Here is an 18,981-nt window from a genome sequence, read left to right as displayed (position 1 = left end):
ATATTCACACCAAATCTGAAGACTTTATTTCCTCAAACTATGATCCACAGGCTAAATCTGACCTGCCATTTGTTTTTATACAGCCCATGAGCCATGAATGAACAGGCAAGTGGGTGGCAGATTATCAGTGCCATATTTCAGCCAAGGGCCGTGGATGCGTGAATATCCTAGGTGGCCATAAAGGCCTATCAGTCAGCCTGCTTTCTGACAGGCTGGCACTGTCCAATGGCTACTGTGCTGTTTGGCCTGCAGTCTTGCCATCTTATACCTGCAAAGACAGAGGTAGGATCAGGCCCTTGATCAAAAGAATTTCCTGAATCCTAGTTTAGACCAGTTATGTTGCATAGTATGTTCTATTCAACATGCAAAGTGAAGCAGGACAATTTTCTCTCACAGAATGATTCTCCCACAGAACGATGCTCTGCTCTGACGAAATATATTTCAGCAAAACAACCTGAAACATATCCCAGTAAAACAAGCTTGTCAACTCATGAGTAGAAATCATAACTGCAGCAAGGGAATGTTCCACTGAAATCTTTCTTTTTGGCCAAACATTTCAGGGGAAAAAATACCAAAAAAAATCTGTTTCTGAGATGTTGAGACCAGCCAAATTGATCAGTCAATATTTTTAATATTAGACGCAAAATTTTGGATGGAATCACAACTAGCAGATAGGAGTTTGTTAGCAGCTATCTTTCAAAAGGCAGTTTTGAAGGAAGAAAAGATTCAAAATGTTCAGACTCTGCCTTAAACTCACTTATAAATGAGAGCTAGAAGTTCCTATTGCAGTTAGTGTAATTCTTTCTTTTTGGACTTCATCCTGTTGTGAAAGTATAGGCAGTCTTCATCTTGCATCCATTTGTTTACTGACCATTTGAAATTACAACACTACTGAAAAGTGACAATCAACTATTGCAGCATCCCCAGAGTGACATGATCAACATTTAGGAGCTTGGCAATTGGCATATATTAATGAGGGTTGGAGCGTTGGGGGGGTGTTTGTGTCACATGATTATCATTTGCTACTTTCCCAGCCAGCTTCCAAGAAGCAAAGTGAACGGAGTAAATTGCATATGCTTAATGACCATGAGTCACTTAACTGCTTAACAACCATGGCAGAAAAGGTCATAAACTTGCACAACTCACTTAAACAACTACTTTGATTAACAATGGAAATTCTGGTCCCAATTGTGGTCATAAGTCAAGGACCACATATGTACTGATATGTCTTTTCAGTTCAACTTTATGGAAAGAGATGGGTACTCTTATTCAACAAATGTTCTTGGCATATAATTTGACATCTATGTGATATGGTGAACAATCTGCCTCATTACCATCAACGTACAGAATGATTGGATGTCTACAATGGCTTCCTTTAAATAGAAAAGGCTGTCAGTTTCATCAATAGGAAACAACATTCAGAATGCAGAATTTAAGATCTGACATTACAGTTCAGGATTCATTTAAGGGTTTCGTGTTTGCAGAAACACTGCAGCAGCTTGTCCTCGCCTACTGGTGCTAATTGAACATCTCAGCAATAATGACCAACTTTGTTAGAGATGAACCAGCCAAGCCTCTTTATTTAGCAAAAGCAAATAGTAAGTTCGTTAGATGACACTACGGGCTAATTTCAGTAACTCAAACTGTTTCAATCGTTAACTGCCTCCCTCCAGCCACAATCTGTCACAGTTAGGCATAATCCAAGAACACCTTTGGTTTGCTGTGAAGCTGTAAATCACTTTAAATTCTACAGAGATCCCCAGCATGATGCGATTTTTCACCAGAAGATTTCCACCTGGTGTCAATGCCCTACAACTATATGTATCTATATCTGGAGAGTTACATTGGTTTGGCTGGCTTGAAAGAAGTTTTGCCTCATATCCTGCAAAGGGCTGTAGCCCCAACACATGATTTTTGCACTTGATTTGGAAGCGTCCCTTCTGTGCTCTTTGCGGCTTTCTTCCCATCCCCATTTTCTTGTCACTGATCTGAGCCAGACTCGCTTCCTTCGCATGGAAGCTCTGCAGCAGTCCACATTTAAGCTCTAAGGAGGAAAACAAGATCAAAGCGTGGAACGGCTGGCGCTCCTCGGCTTTAAATTTTCAATGGTGAAAGCGCCGGAATTTGACTTGCTGAGTCCCTGCATTTCTTTGGATCCTCTCGCTTGCTCCGTTAAAGCCACCAGCGCCTGTTATTGTTCCACATCCAATAACTCGTTTTTCTGTGATTACTCCCTGCAAAGGTTTCTCCTTTCCCATAGGAGACCAACAGCAAGCTTTACTTGGAAACTGACTCCGCCTTCAATTGTACCTAAACTCTCGTGATTGGCTCGTACTTTCATCAGTTCAAATCGGAGGTTTCCAATATCTTCTTGGGAATTGTAGTCCTCAAGAAGGAACTGCTTTGGGCCACGATTCACACAAAAGTCTTCATATCCCAGCGTGCCGCTGAAACAGTCGAGCTGTGAGGTGTGTGATAAGTCCAGCCTTGGCTGTACTTTATTTTATGCCGGTCCTTCTGCTACTGCCTGCAGGCTTCAACCTTAGCTCAGAGTGACAGGATGGATGGAACGTGAGTATTTTGGCATCTCTCCTATTTTAGGATTCTTCCAGAGCTTTCTGGTCGTTTTAGTTTTAGCTTTGTTTGGAAAAATCACTAGGATGCTTTACTTGTGGCAATGCAAAAAGAAAAAAAGAAAAGAATGAAAAGTCCAGGACGTAATTGGTGATTAAAAAATGACACATTTTCCCATGGTCTGAGAAGGGATTTGAATCTTCTGTGATCATCTACCCGTTAATTTTTTTGACAAAATGGGAATAATTAAAAACATATTTGTACTATATATATGATGTGATACATACATTATTGCTCTGTGCTCTTTCTCTGTTAAACAATTTAAATCACACAGAGGCTGTTTGTGGTTTGGTTGTCCTTTCGTTTCACAAAAAAGGTTAATTTTGATAATATTTCATATTTATCAAATTCATTCTTGTATTTTATACATCTTTTTCTTCTTCTGTATTATATTTCTCTACTATATCATAGAAAAACTTGAATTGGTTTGCAATAGCCATAAACCTTTTCTAGATTAAACATAGTAAAATTGACAAATCCCATATAAATGGTAGAATAAAAAGATACATGGTAAAAATAATCCCTTAAAATAGAGGTGCCGAGGGAGTTAGTGACCAAAGAAGGCTGATGTAAAAAGGCTGGTTTGGTAAGAATGCCTGCAGCACATCGGCTTGGAACCTGGATTCTTGGTACTCTGAGCTCAGAAAACATCAAGAACCAACACTTTAAACTTATTCTCATATATTCTCAGCTATTGGAAAGCAAATCATTCTCAAACATGTAAAAAGGTCACCAATGTAGCTCTTTAAATAGCAGTCCCAGAGAAAAGCAGTTTGAGGGGAATTTAATGTCAACAGAGATGTTTCTTTGGTTTATCTATTTGAAGGATCTAGAACTTTGTCCAAAAATAGAACCCCTTTTAAATTAAATTAAAACATTGTAACTTTTCCCACATCATCTGTTGAAATTGACACAATCCCCAGTATCACGCCATCAGAAGGTGTGCAAGTAATTACTGGTGCATTTTTACTCTTAACAGTTTGAATATATTAGCTGAGTACAATAGTCCTCAACTTACAATCACAATTGACCTCAATATTTCTTGTTAAGTGAGACATTTGTTAAGTGAATTTTGTCCCATTTTATGACCAGTTGTTAAGTGAATCGCTGAAGATGATAAGTCAATAACCTGGTTGTTAATTGGATGTGGCTTCCCTATTGATTTTGCTTGTCAGAAGGTTGCAAAAGATGATCATATGACCTTGGGACAATAAATGAACTGTTGTAAGTCAAGGACTACCTATATAAATATTGAACTAAGCCAAGGCCCATTGAATTACCATTAGATGAATAGCCCATAATTGGCTGTTTGCATATCATGGTATGATTAATAGAAGGGATGCAAATGCTCAGAAGCAGGAATGGGGCTGAACCCTCCACAACCCAAGCAGCTTCACATTGGAAGCATACAGGGAGAAACAGTAGAGGTTTTATTTCCTGATTTAATTTTTTATTGGATTTTGAGATTACACATTTAAACAGATATAGACTAACAGAAAATTGGAAGGGGCCTTGGAGGTATTCTAGTGCTCAGGCAGAAAACCCTATATCATTTTAGACAAATGGTTGTCCAGTTTTTTCTTAAAAACTACCACTGTTGGAGCATTCATAACTTCTGGAAGAAAGCTGTTCTACTGATTAATTGTTCTGTTTTACTTATCCAATGGGTTTATTTCCTTACATTTTCTATTACATGTGGCTGTAGCGAGTTTTATTTTATCCACAGTTAATCCATAGTTTAGTTTTAAGCTGGAATCCTAAAAAACAAGTTTCAGACACTGCTTGGATCCTAATGCTTGGACATTTTTCATTTGCAATGCGAGGATGAAGGCTTTACCTAGGGTCTCTCTTTTGCTTTTCACCCCTGTTAGATATTTACGGAGAAGAGGAGGTCCATATAAGACAGAACCAGCCACAGACTTAACCCGCTGGCATTTGAGTAATGAAGAAGGTCGGCAGCGGTGGCGATATCTAGCAGATGGCGAGGATGTGGAGCAGGAGCAGACTGCACTGGAGGCTCATTCTCTAGGGCTGGACACAGTAAGTGACTGATGCTGTTGTAAATATGAGATAGGAGGGGGATGGACAGCTTGCAAAACTCTCAGCAATTTCTTTCAAGTTCAGTCTTTAGGGAGCAGGACAGCTTGTCTGTTGCAAAATATTTCTGTACTCTAGCAGACATGGAAGAGAGCAAATTCATAGTGCATCTTTGGGTCATGTGAGGCACTGTGAAGATCTGTGGAGCTCTACTGTTAACATGAGTATCCAGGAATTGTCCCATGACGCACATTGTCTTTGCAAAAGGGAAAATGGTAATGGTGGGAGAGCGCTCCATATTTCTGGGGAGCTTGTCTGTTACTACTTAATTTCTTTTGGAAAAGGGCAAATATGGTGAAACTGATTTGCTTGACAAAAACCTCTGAAAGGACAAAACTATAAGAAGATGTGATGGATTCAGATGGTTTGTGTACACATGTCAGTGCTGGCCCTCTGTAAATTGGAGAAAGGATGCAAAAGCGATCTACAGCTCTCTTTTTAGAAAGATACCATCTGAAATACATGACTTATACTGCAGACTTCAACTTTTATTTCTAGTCTTCTGTAATTAGAAATATTACTTTCCAGTATATACAAGAAAGTGTTTGAAGAAGGCTCATATTCTATGTATTTCTCTTACTAATATCTTTTAGTGTTTCAGGCATCAGTGTGTTGGATCTGGGTCCAGAAGCAATATTCAGCAGATTCTCACAAGGTGAAAGAGGATACTGCCCTTTAGGAAGCATACAGATACTGGCTGGTTCCATAAAACAATAGATTAGATGAAAGCAGGGTTAGATAACCTGTGGTTTATCATACAGTAGGATTGGTCTAGTGCTTAAGGCATCAGGCTAGAAAGTGTGAAACTGAGTTCTAGTCCTGCATTAGCCATTAAAGCCTAGTGGATTACCTCGAGCCAAGCTTCTTCTCTCCACCCAGCTCACCTCACAGGGTTGTTGTAGAGAAAATAGGAGGAGCAAGGTGTTCTGAATATGTTCAATCATTTGTAAAAACCAGTAAACAAAGAACAAGTAAACAAATTCACTATGAATCTTTTCTGGCTGGTATCAGAACTGTTTTTGGTTTGCCTAGGGAGCAAATCCAAGGTCAGCTGCTATCCTTTCTGTTGTACCAGAATCAGGGAGAGAGAGCAGTTAAGTACCCCTCCATATGTTGTACTGCTTGAATAAAGCAGTAGACTTCAGTGAACATCTTTATACATATGCCAGTTCCCTTTAGACTTTTATGGACCTACATCTGGTCATTTATATTACTTTCTGGTTCCAATTCTTTCTATTTTGCAGACTAAAGTCTTCCCAATCTTGCCTACAGCCTGTACTGCAGAAGAGGCAGCGCTAAATGGGATGAAATTTTTTGCAGGCCTACAAGCAGAGGATGGTCACTGGGCTGAGGATTATGGAGGACCTCTCTTTCTGTTGCCAGGTATTATTACAAGAAAGGTCCCACTAGCTTCTTCTCACAGATGGTCATGCATTGGTCAGATGATCAGTGTTTTGTATCAAAGGCAAATAATCTTCTAAGCTACATTGGTTGTAGCTACTTCAGAATTAATTACCATATTTTTCAGAGTATAAAACGCACCAAAGTATAAGACGCACCAAGGTTTTGAAGAGGCAAATTTTAAAAAAAGTAGGTAGGTAGATAGAGGGAGAGAAAGAGAGAGAAATACAGTAAGTAGGTAGGGAGAGAGAGAGAATAATTAGGTAGGTAGGTAGATAAAGGGAGAGGGAGAGAGAGAGAGAAAGAGAAATTCAGTAGGTAGGTAAGAGAGTGTGTGTGTAATTAGGTAGGTAGAGGGATAGAGAAGAAATAGAGAGAGAAATACAGTAGGTCGGGAGAGAGAGTAGGTAGGTAAGTAGAGAGATAGAGAGAGGGAGGGAGAAATACAGTAGGTAGGTAGGGAGAGAGAGAAAGTGTAGGTAGGTAGAGGGATAGAGAGAGAGAGAGAAATAGAAAGAGAGAGAGAAATACAGTAGGTAGGTAGATAGATAGAGGGATAGAGAGAGATATGGAGGGAGAAATACAGTAGGTAGGTAGGGATAGAGAGAGTAGGTAGGTAGGTAGGTAGATAAAGGGATAGAGAGAGAGAGAAATAGAGAGATAGAGTGAGAAATACAGTAGGCAGGTAGGGGAGAGTGAGTGAGTGTAGGTAGGTAGGTAGAGGGATACAGAAAGAGATAGATAGAGAGAAATACAGTAGATAGGTAGGGAGAGAGAGTAGGTAGGAAGGTAGGTAGATAGAGGGAGAGAGAGGGAGAAATACAGTAGGTAGATAGGGAGAGAGAGAGTAGGTAGGTAGGTAGATGTTTCCAGGTGCATTTATCCATGTGCTGAAGAAGGAAATCACTGACAATCTGCAGCACCTAAGACTTGTTTCTGCTGGCACAGCACTTGATCAATGTAATTCTCATCAATCAGTTAAAGAGCTTTCCAAAAGGGAAAAAAAAGTTTTTTCAGTATGGAAACCTCCCCAAAATGGCCCGTTTTTCAAATAAAAGGCATGAAGAGCCTTGGGGGGGGGGGGCTTGCAGAGTGCTCCTGGGGGGAGGCTGGGGGGGGGGAATCAGCAAAAAATGACCCGTTTTTCACAAAAACAGGCCCGTTTTTTGTCAAAAAAACTGCTTATGGAGGCTTATAGAGTGCTGCTGGGGGCTGGGGAGGGGCAAAAATGGCCCATTTTTTGCTTATTTCTGCCCTCCCCAGCCCCCAGGAGCTCTCTGAAAGCCTCCATAAGGGTATGCACGGCCATTTTGGTGAAGGGGTGGGACTTCAGGGGGCAATAAATGCTGTATTCGATGTATAAGATGCACCCAGATTTTCAGCCTGTTTTTTGAGGAAAAAAGGTACGTCTTATACTCCGAAAAATACAGTAAATGTTTCTCTACATGCTACCAATTACTGACTAATAGTTTAAAAGGAATAGATAGCTAGAACAAATTGGCTCATGACGGTGGTGAGTTTAAAAGACAGGTCTGTCTCCAGGCCTCTTGGAATCTTTTAAGTCTAAGCATTCCAATCATTGGATTTCAGCAGAAGCTCAGAGACCATTCATTATTTCAACAGCTTGTTGTTGCTGCCTGAAAAGGCTTTCCAGCCTTAACTGCATTTTTCTACCTTCTGGTCTTCTTCCAACAGGACTTCTGATTGTGTGCCACGTTGCTAAGATTCCACTCCCAGAAGAAAGTAGGAAGGAGATGGTGCGTTACTTGCGTTCAGTGCAACTCCCAGATGGAGGATGGGGCCTGTGAGTAAAGCTCAAAAGCCGTTGCTTCAGAAGGACTTTCCCCACTTTCTGCTATTTCATTACCAGTGGTGGTGGCAGCAGCACTAGCAACATTTCAGTTCTCCTCAGCCTAAATAGAGATGTCCCTGGATTTTTTTTTCAATTGTAAATATCTGACAGTCACTCCTTTTTCCAGCTGGCAAATGCCATCCTGGTTCAGAAGGGATTGATATGCTGCTCTCGGTGTGGGCAGTGTGAATTCATAAGCATATTACACAGTGGCATATCATACATGTTTGAACCAAAGGCATAAAAAAGCAAAAGCTCTTATTGCTGATGGGCATCAATGCCTAGCCAATTACTTCAGGAGCAAATGGTTGGGATTCCTAAGGAGAAGTTGATACCTGTTTCAGGAATTGGCCAAGAGTGTTTAGTGCCTTAAGAAATCAGTAAGAAATCTACAATTACTTTGCATTTTGAAAGGGTAGTAGAAATTTGTTATCTTGCAAAAATCTACTATTGCAGTGAAATATTTTATGAAACCTTGGAGAATCTTTCTCAGTCTTGGCATACTGCAACTATCATAAATATAAGTCAGTTGCCAAACATCTGAATTTTGATCATGTGACCACAGGGAAACTGCAATAGTCATAAGTGTGAAAAATGGTTATAAGTCACTTTTTTCAGTTCTTCTGTAACTCTGAATGATTACTAAACAAATGGTTGTTAGTTGAGAATTATCTGTATAGTTATTTCAAACATTTTTCTATCTCTAGGAAATATACAAGACATCAACTTGAACCAAAAAATCTTGTGCATAATCTGTGCTTTTTATCTCTTATTTCCTTCCCTGCCAATACTTTGTTTTATCCAATTTATCTGCTATTGCAATGGCCTGTAGCTTACTCTGTTTTGTATCTAATATATGTCTTTTGTCATGTTGACTAATTTTTATTAATTTGGGGGCTCCAACATAGTTCACACCTGTGTTTATTAATAACATTTGTCCTGTCATAATCTACACTAATTTAAATATAAGTATAGATTTCCCTTTACATAAAACACTACTTTCTTAATAACTGTTCAGTAATTCTAGCGTCACGATTGACAGATTTTTTATGAAGCCAAGAGGGGATAAACTAGACAATCATTTGACTGGGATAGCATAAGGCTTCTGCCTCGAGCAGAGGGTTGGACTAGAAGACTTCTGAGGTTCCTTCCATCACTATGATTTTATTACCAAAATGGTATAAAATAAAGGCAGAGCGAATGACTTTGGTAGGAAAAAAAGTGGGAGAATGGGGGAAGGGCTTAGAACAGACAGTGGCTTTGTTTGGAATAGGTGGAAATTCTGTTGCTTAGTCCTATTTATGCTTCTTAAACCCCACAAAGTTTGAAAACTCAGCAAATGAAAATGATATGAATTTCAGGAAGACTTCTTAATGCTAGTTTAATGTGTAGTCTTGAAAACTATAAAAATAACTTCCAGACAAATTCATAGCAGATCAATTAAGGTGGAGTTACTTTAAAATGTTTCCTACCCACCTATGGGCTGGGAACTCCTGGCTGGTTCCTGCAGTTGTTTCCAATGCTTCTTCTAACAGATACATTAATTGTAGCTATAGATAGTGAAATGTCCAGACTTCTTTGTTTTCTTTTTAAAGCTATCCTTCCTATAGTTATATTTCTTGGAAAGAAATTTTAGATTTATTGCATTGTTAAAATGCGCTAATAGCTTCCTTTCACAAATGAGGTTGAGGAATGACTTTCTGTCTAAAAGACATTGTCTTTTGTCTTCCACATTGTCTAGAAGGTGGAATGTTTAATTAATAGAAGAGAGAAAGAAACTCAAAACAGCCCAGATAACACGATATTCCTAATGTTTATATGGCTTGGATGAATAGGAAACAAATCCATAGAGTTGTTACCACTAGTGCTCATTAAGCTTTACTTCTCTGATTTATCATTTGAATGCTTAGGGATTACAGTATTAATTTTTCCTATTTCTGGTGAATTGATTCTGCAAGCAAACTGTAATTCTACCTAATCTCAATCTGCAGCATTATATTTCTCTTTTATGCATTTAAAATAAAACTCTAAAATATAGCCATTGTTAGTCAAGTTGTAATAAAATTACTCCATGCTCTTTTATTTTGCCTTCTTTGGTTTAATCAGTTCTTAAAAATTCACAGAACTTGAAGTACAGTTGGGTTTTCTTGTGTGAACCCATCTACCTAACACTTTTCTTGTTTGTTGTCTGTTAGACACATTGAGGACTTGTCTAAGGTATTTTCTACTGCTCTGAACTACACGGCCATGCGTATTCTTGGAGTCAGCGCTGATGATCCAGATTTAGTGAAGGCTCGAAATAACCTCCATAGCAAAGGTGAATGACCAGCTGGAGCCTGGAAATAAATGTGGCTTTTATTTTTTATTTTACCATCATTTGATGCCTTTGGAAAAAAAGGACACTCTGCTTACAGAATAATCACAAATTATGGTTTATGTGTTTATGGATTAAGTTGATTTCATCTCTTAGTGACCATATTGGTACACTGTCTTTAGAAATATTTATCCCTATTCTGGCCCTTCAGGTCTTCCTGTCTTCAGTGTCTTTATTAGTGTCAATGCCACTTCTTGTCATTTGTAACAGCTTTCTGAAACTCTTTATTAGGTTGCTTCCTGAGATCTTTGCCTATATTTACTTTAGTTTCTGTTTTCTTTTTGGCAATTTCCACCTCTTATTCTGACATGTAGTGTTCTTTAGTCTATTTTTGGCAGTCTTTTTTCACATTTATTCTTAACAATTTCTCTGATATTATTCCTCATTTCCTCTGATCCTCTGTCAAATTAGGTTCAGGGCTTCCAAGCAATTCCTGACAAGCTCCTTGAAAATGGTGGATATATGCTCAAGATTGTATCATAGAAACAAGTTGGCTTTGTTCTTATGCTTTAGGTTAGTTTGGAACTTGTACATGAACAGTTCATGATCTGTTCCATAGTCAGTGTCTGGCCACATTTTTGCTCTTGTAGCTGAGTCTTCCACATGCTTCTGCCAATAGCATAGTTATTTTCATTTTTGTATTCATTTTCTATGATGTCCAACACTTTAGTTGTTTGAAGATTTTGATAGCAGTGAAGTAATTAGATTGCCAGAAACTGATACATTGTTCTGTTCTTGAAGGAGGAGTGGCAGAACTTGGAGGCAAGTCAAAAGAGGAATCAGCCTAGAGTGTTTACATAATCACAAACAGACAAAATCCAACTTGTCTTGAATTCCGTTGACTTTATCTAGTGTCAAAATAGTGCTAAAGTTTAGTTGAGTAAATTCCTCTGCATAAGCATGAATTGTAATAAATCAGTTTAATTGGAACTTCATGTGTGGTCCTGTCTTTCTGGTCCTGTCTTTCTGGTCCTGACAGTTCCAGTTCAGTTTCCTAAGCCGTATAGTCCAACTATATTTTCTTCATCATGATTTCCACCATTGACATTCCAATCTCCAAATAGCACATTTTGTTTGCATATTCTACTGATTTCACGTTAAACTGGATCATAAAACTTGTCCATAAAATTGGACAAGTTGATCCAAACACTGGACCATAAAATTTCCTCTTTTTCTGCCTCAGTGGTTGGAGAATATACTTGGATAACCTTCATATTAAAAGGTTGTACAGGAAGTGTAATGGCTAATATTTGAACATTGCTACATTATGCCCAAATACTACTTTCACTAGATCCTTCCTGATTATGAAAAAAATGCAGTTTCTTTGTTTTTGTGTCCTGAGTAGTAAACAGTATGGTCAACTGGCTGAAAATATCCAGTTGGCATTCATTTTAATTTGCTGATGCCAAAGACTTAAACATGTAGCAAATACATTTCCTATTTCATTGTTTTGAGCTTTCCCATGTTCAGGAGGACTTGAGGGGGAATATTACATTTTTACTTTAGATTTTTCAGTGCATTCTTGATTCTCCTTGATCATGTTTGTTATTATGAAAATCTAGGAGAAGAAAAAAAGATCAGCTTGATGCCAACCTGCCTCCTTTTCTAAATATCTAGCTAAGAGGTTCCTCTGGTTTTCAGATGATATTCTCAGCTTGATTGAAGCTGCTCAGTAATTAACATGCCTCATGCTGTTCATTGATTAATAGTTTGCTATTTGCAGGAAATGGGAATGATTATGTGACCACTTGTGAATTAAATGTTACTTACATTGTTCAATTTTCCTAGTGTAATGGCTCCTCTCCTAACTTGAGAAAGTAAAGACTCTTGAAACTGATTATTTCAAAAGGAATTTTTAATCAAGCAGGATGGAAACCATTAGAAGCAAAGCAGCACCTAAAAACCTTTAGGCCATGCAAATGGGATTAAGCTGATAATGACCCCTCCCGTTTGTTGGAATGCAGATTCTGACCTATATACAAGTGTGAAGATACTTCCTTAACTCTTCTGCCCTGGGAGTCAATAAAGCACACGTTCCCATGGCTATCTCTAGTTAGACATCAAAGTTATATATCCTACATGGCTACCATAAACATCCCTCGAGAGATGGTGGGACCTTCAGTCTCCCGGAGACAGGAAACCAGTTGTAAAGTTGTAAAACTCAGTTGTTTTAGATGTGGCTAATGATTTAACTCCGAGGCTCCCCTCCTCCCAAATGTATCACTTTTAGGGATCTGATACCTAGGAAGTCTTTAAGTAGGAAGCACCATCTCTTCTTTCCTAAGAGTTCCCTGTTTTACTTAGCCTTGTGAGTAGATTTGTTCTTCTAGTCTGCTCCAAGTCCAATGAATAGTAGGTATTTGTATTAGTTCTATGGGAGGTAAAAAGTTACTCATTAGCTCTTCTTGCTTTCTCTCTGACTGAATAAATTGAAGCCACTCTTTTACTTTTTGTTTTCTACTGTATGTTGTACATTTTCCTGGCCAGAAACTTCAGGAGATATGAAAAGTCTATCTGTAAAGAATGACTCATATAAAACTGTTGTTATGAACAGGGCTAAGGGAAAAAGAGGAAGGATGAGGCCAGACTATTTGGTAGCAGTGTCTTTTCGGGAGTGAGAAGGCAAGACACACCACATAGGCGGAGGGAAAAAGGAGAACTGTAGCTCTTAAATAGATCATTTCTCCCCTTTCTTTTCCTCTGTAATAACTATGAACTGTTTATGTTTTATAAAGTTGTCAGCTGTTTTGATTATTATTCTGTTTTGGAATTCTTCAGGTGGTGCTGTAGGAGTCCCTTCCTGGGGTAAATTTTGGCTGGCTGTCTTGAATGTCTACAGTTGGGAAGGAATGAATACGTTGCTTCCTGAGATGTGGTGTGTAAATCATCATCAAGAAAATTATACCCAGCTTCTGTCTGTGTTCGTTATATGGATGGATGCACTTGACCCAAAAAATTCCCAACCCTGTTTACCATCCGCCCTTCCAAGACACAAAGGTTTATTAGAATTTGCACATGCTCTTTGCAAGTCAGTTAATTTCCTATTCATTCATATCAGTTTATTATATTTCAACCCATGTTCCAGATTATCCCCCCTATCTCCTTCCAAAACAGACCACTTGTAAGTTTAAACTGCTGAAAATTTATTTATGAGGTAAGAGGTATAGGGAAAGCTTCACAATGAATTCTTAGTTGTATTTTCATGGTGAGACTGAAGAAGTCACATTATTAATGGAATCTGTTTCAGTATTTAGTATGAGGATTTTTTCCCTGGGCTCTTGAATGTCCTCCTTTACTTTCTCTTCTGTTTTCTTTTCTACAAGCTGAGGAGAAATTTCCTATATTTACTTTTAAAAATTCACCTCAATGTTTAAGATTAGAATCTAATACCCCCTCCCCACAAGGAGTGTATGGTGCTTTAAGCACTACCAAATGGCTTTCTAAACTTGTCTACCAATTAGAGTAGCAGAGTAAAAAGGGTCACTATATCACAGTTTTCATCTAAGACTAAAAGAGTACAACCTGATTCCAGTATTTTTGATACTGTCCCCAAAGGTGAAATTATTTATACACTGAACAACTTCATGGAGACTCTTTGAGGTCTGATAATTGCTAGAGATGGGCATGCCAGTGGCCAATTTTTCAAAGCCTGCTGGATGAAGTGTGTTTAGGCAGCCACTCCATGTTTTGTTGTCATGATCTTTTTGCATTTCCTTCAGTCACATTGTCTTGTTACATTGTCTTTGCAGGCAACTGTCCACTGTTACGAGCTTTTCCCTTCTTTCCACTTCACAATAGGTTGTTTCCTTCATGGATGCCAGCTAACCCTTCCACACTTTGGTGTCATTGCCGCCAGGTTTACCTGCCAATGGCCTACTGCTATGCTGTCCGCCTCACTGCAGAAGAAGATGAACTTATCTTGAGCCTTCGACGGGTAGTTGCCAAAGCATAGCTTTCCTATTAGTCCAATGGCTTTCAATTAATGGAATCTCTAATCTTGTTTAAGATGTAGGGTTGGGCCAATTTTCAGTTTCCCAGTCCCCAAAGGATTCCAAAATTGAAATATAGGAAAATGCCTTTTGACCCCCACCCCAACTTTTTGCTATTATATATAAATATATAATATATAAATATATAAATATATAAATAAATATATACATACACATACATACACATACATACACATGCATACACATACATACACATACATACACATACATACACATACATACACATACATACATACATACACACACACATACATACATACATATATTTCAAACCAATTTAGAAGAGATGTACATGCTTCAAAAATTATTTCAAAGCGGTATTATGAAATGCATGGGATTAAGGCATCATTTTAAAGCAGCTACATTTTTCAGCCTTCCACAATTCAGCTCATTAAAGCACCCCTGTATTTAGTGCTGCTTTAAAGAGAAGCTGTGCTTGTGCTCTTTCATATTCCAAAACATATTTCCAAATAGTTTTCAAAGAATGCACAGCCTTACTATTTAAGCTTGTAATTCTCTGTTCATAAAATAGAATAAAACCTCTGAAAATTGACCCAAGGGACTGAATGAAAGTGGCCAGCATACTGAACAACTGTACTGATATGTACACATGCCTCATTTTACTTTACAGAAACACACATAATGAAAACATAGTAAAATCATTCATACAATACTGCATCATACAAAATCAATACATTTATGTATGTATTATTTTCTCATGAAAAAAAGAGTCAATTTTAGTCTGTTTCTTATTCATGTTATGAAGGTAAGTGGAGAAAGCACTCTGAATGCTGGCCATACCACTCACTATATCTAGGCAATTTTCCATGGCAAATGACTTTAATTGCATTATCAAATGACTGACATCATCTTCTTTTGGAATATCTGCAGTTTTATTATCCTCATTTAATTCTTTTGCTTCATCAGTTCCTTCCAGCACTTTTCCACTGGGTTGTACCTCAGTCAGTACTGATTGGAAAATTGCTTCTGAATCAGGGTCAGGGATTTGCTTCTGCAGACGAACCATAGGTTTGGATGTTAGCATTGACCCACTGCAGAAGCTGGGCTCAGTAGTGCATTTACAGTGGAATGTTTTGATTATGCCTTGTCAAGAGGTTGAAGTTTTGATGTAGTGTTTGGAGGCAAATTTTTCAGTTTGTAGGATGATTCACTTGGGGATGGCTAGGACAATTGTCCAGAAGAATGGGCCATTTCTTCTTCTTCATTTCTCAGTCAATACCACTTATCCCCTCCTCAAATAGGGCATCAGTCATCCATGTAGATTTGTTAAGATTTCCAGGTGACGGGAAGGTCTTTGGGCTGCAGGTTCTTGAATGAGGATGGCTTTGCCAATTTACCGATCACCAAAGGTTTTAGCTTCTCTCCGTTAAGTCAGTGCACAGCAGAACTGTGACTCATTCCTTAGAAAGTTTTCCTTTGTGGATGCCAGCTAACCCTTCCACACTTTGGAATCATGTGGTTGTTAAACGAACCTCACTTCCCCATTGATTATTTATTTGAAGCCAGCTGGGAAAGTAACAAATGGTGATCACATGACCCTTGGACAGTGCAACTGTCATAAATACATGCCAGTTGTTAAGAAGTTGAATTTTGATCACATGACCATGGAGATGCTGATTCAGTCGTAAATGTGAAAGTTATAAGTCACTTTTTTCAGTACCATTGTAATTTTGAATGGTCACTAAACAAATGGTTTAAGACTACCTGTAGTCCAGATATCTCCACCAAGAGGCAGCACAGCAGGACCTGGCCCATAGCTTCTGTTTCTCCCTGACTTATATTTTAGAGGTGTTGCTAAATTGGCTGTTGAAAAGAGCAGGTGGAAGGGCATTACAGTGGGATAATCTAATTTATTTATTAAATGTACTTATGAAACGTATGTGACACTCATCTCACTGTAAAAGTAAGTCTGGATGACTTACAGCATAATAAAAAGATAATACAAAACAATTTTAAAAGTAAGAAAGATTAAATACAGATAAAAAACCAAGAGGACATATGACATGGTGGGGATATTCTCTCTGCATAGTCAGCCCCAGCATTAAGCACCCTTATTGGAGCCCTAGGCCAGCCAACAGAGCCAGGTTTTAAGGCTCTTCTGGGAGGCCAGGAATATGGGGCCAACCTTACCTTCAATGGAAGAATCTGCCAAATGTCGGGAGCCACAACAGAGAAGGCTCTTCTCCTAGATCCTGCCAAAGAAATTATTGCACATGGGAACTCGGTTTGCTGTGGCCTAGAGGTGGAGCTCTCGTCTCACAATCAGGAGGTTGTGAGTTCGATCCTAGGTAGAAGCAGATGTAGGGTCTCCTGCTTGGTCAGGAGGTTGGACTAGATGGCCTGCAAGGTCCTTTCCAACTTTGTTAATCTGTTAAAGGCTCTTCTCTTGGAGTGAGTGGGACTAGTCCAGCCCCCTACTCAAACAGGAAACTATAACATTTCAGACAAGTGGTTGTCCAATCTTTTTTAGGATACGATATTAAATAAATATTGGGCAGGCACAATTGTTTTTTTCTGGTCTCATGGTGAAATCTCTCTAAAGGCCTTTTGGAAGTCAGCGCTTCTGGCATGTTCCTTAAGTAACAGTTTTGTCTGTTCAAAACCCACTGAGATTTCTTGTGGATCTTCAAATGCTAATTCTTTATTCTTCTGGGTTTCTTTTGTAGGAACTCTACGTACAAGACTACGACAGTATTGACTGGCCAGCACAAAAAAATAATATTGCTTCTGGGGATTTATACACACCACATAGTTGGCTACTGACCGTTATCTATGGTATGTAAACCTGCTTCTTGCCGAAGGGCCCCCCTCATTTGTTCTTGCTAGATTCCATTTTACTGCAGAATAAAAAACGCTGCCAAGGAAACATCTTTGTAATTCCAAAAGGATCCTCAGAATATAAGGAAGATAAGCCTAACAGGTGTTTTTCCTAACATTTCATTCTATCTAATGGTTCCCCCAAATGACAGTGATAGTAACAGATATATTATTCTCCTATCTGACAGCACCCTCCTTAGTCACTCGCATACCGTTGCACATCCTCTCCCATGGCAGCAGCCATCCCAAGCCATACTGCATTTGTGCCACTCCTTCCTGACCACCTGTTCACTCCCTTTCTCTACCACCTGGCAGCAGCCACTTATCTACCTGCCTTGGGAGCACCTGGGACTTGCAACTTTCTGCTGGTTTCCCCACTGATCTTGATTAATGGACGTTGGCAGGAAGTTGCAAGGAAGTACTAACTTAAAAATTCATGATCCTTGTTTAACAACCGCAATAGGGACCACAGGGATTGCTATTGCTAAGTGATGTAGTCATGTGATTTAGTCTTTATGATCACATTGCTTCGCAATATAAATTTCAGTCCCAATTGCCATCATTTCCTGAAGATTACCTATACATTTAACAGGAAATGGCAAAGCTATAAACCAAAGCCTTTGTTGGGGGGAGTGGGAATGAAGATTAAGAAAGGTGTAAAAACTAGACATGGTTTGCCTGGAGCAATATGTTAAATGGAAATTAGATGTGTTTCCCAGTTGCAGCTTGAATTGGAAACATGCTGGGTTCATTGTGCAAATCATATTGATTGTGCAAATCATATGCAAATTGATTGAATACAGTTTCTGTTGTATTTGCTTCTGATTTTTCAGAAGGTAAACTGAGTCTTCCATAGGTCTCTTTCTGCTTCTATTCCAGCAATAGCCAATATCTATGAGCAATTTCACATCAAAAAATTGAGACAGCGAGCCGTGGAGGAATTATATGATCATATCAAGGCTGATGACCAATTTACCAAGTTCATCAGCATTGGCTCTGTAAGTAATTTTTAAGTATCAATTAACTCAATAACACTGTATTGTATCATAAATTGCTCTGCACAAAATCAGTGGCACCATTGTTTGTGGTATCCTTGGTGCTGTCTGAGCTTGGGTTGTGTTTTTTGTTTTTGTTCGCAACCAAGTTTCATTACTCAACAAGTACCATCATGAGTGCTGGGGAGTGTAGGGTTTGCTCCCTGTTTATATTCAGCAGCTTGCCCTGCCAGTATTGGTGGGGGTGGAGTTTTCTCCTTGGTTGCAGAACTGAACCAGGCAGTTATAGAGGTGCAGATGACAGACTCAATAATTCCTCTATAGAACTGTATCAGCAGCTCCTTGGGCAGTTTGAGCTTGTTGAGTTGGTGCAAGAAGAAGATTCTTTGCTGTGCTTTTTTGATGACGTTTTTGATGTTAGGTGTCCATTTTAGGTTTTGAGATATGATAGAACCTAGAAATTTGAAGGGCTCTACTGTTGATACTGTGTTGTCTAGTACTGTAAGAGGTGGTAGTATGGTAGGGTTTCTCCTAAAGTCTATTTCTATGGTTTTGAGTGTGTTCAGTTCCAGGTTGTTCTGGTCGAACTACAAGGCTAGTTGTTCAACCTCTCATTTGTATGTGGTTTCATCATTGTCTTGAATGAGACCAATCACTGTTGTATCATCTGCAAACTTCAGTAGTTTACTCAGTAGTTAATATTCCTTTGATTTTTATGAAAAAGGTTGTACTTTTAAATATTTCTCATCTGTGTCTACAGTTAAACAGAAGATACTGCTT

The 18,981-nt window shown here is 38.8% G+C and overlaps 1 protein-coding gene across 2 annotated transcripts in view; it reads left to right on the top strand.

Annotated features, from left to right (window-relative positions):
• The first annotated feature begins 4,570 nt into the window (after window positions 1-4,570).
• LOC116505285 (lanosterol synthase-like) overlaps window positions 4,571-18,981 on the top strand; it is a 40,634-nt gene continuing 26,223 nt past the window's right edge. For both annotated transcript variants that reach the window (XM_032212444.1, XM_032212443.1), the window contains exons 1-8: window positions 4,571-4,674; window positions 5,976-6,114; window positions 7,828-7,936; window positions 10,180-10,301; window positions 13,137-13,233; window positions 14,157-14,292; window positions 17,056-17,164; window positions 18,086-18,204. In XM_032212444.1, the coding sequence (XP_032068335.1) occupies window positions 6,036-6,114; window positions 7,828-7,936; window positions 10,180-10,301; window positions 13,137-13,233; window positions 14,157-14,292; window positions 17,056-17,164; window positions 18,086-18,204 (771 nt within the window). In that variant the 5' untranslated portion in view covers window positions 4,571-4,674; window positions 5,976-6,035. The remainder of the gene's footprint in view (window positions 4,675-5,975; window positions 6,115-7,827; window positions 7,937-10,179; window positions 10,302-13,136; window positions 13,234-14,156; window positions 14,293-17,055; window positions 17,165-18,085; window positions 18,205-18,981) is intronic.

This window comes from Thamnophis elegans, chromosome 3, assembly GCF_009769535.1.
Source record: "Thamnophis elegans isolate rThaEle1 chromosome 3, rThaEle1.pri, whole genome shotgun sequence".
Lineage (NCBI taxonomy): Eukaryota > Metazoa > Chordata > Lepidosauria > Squamata > Colubridae > Thamnophis > Thamnophis elegans.
This window is presented reverse-complemented; position numbering and strand designations above follow the sequence as displayed.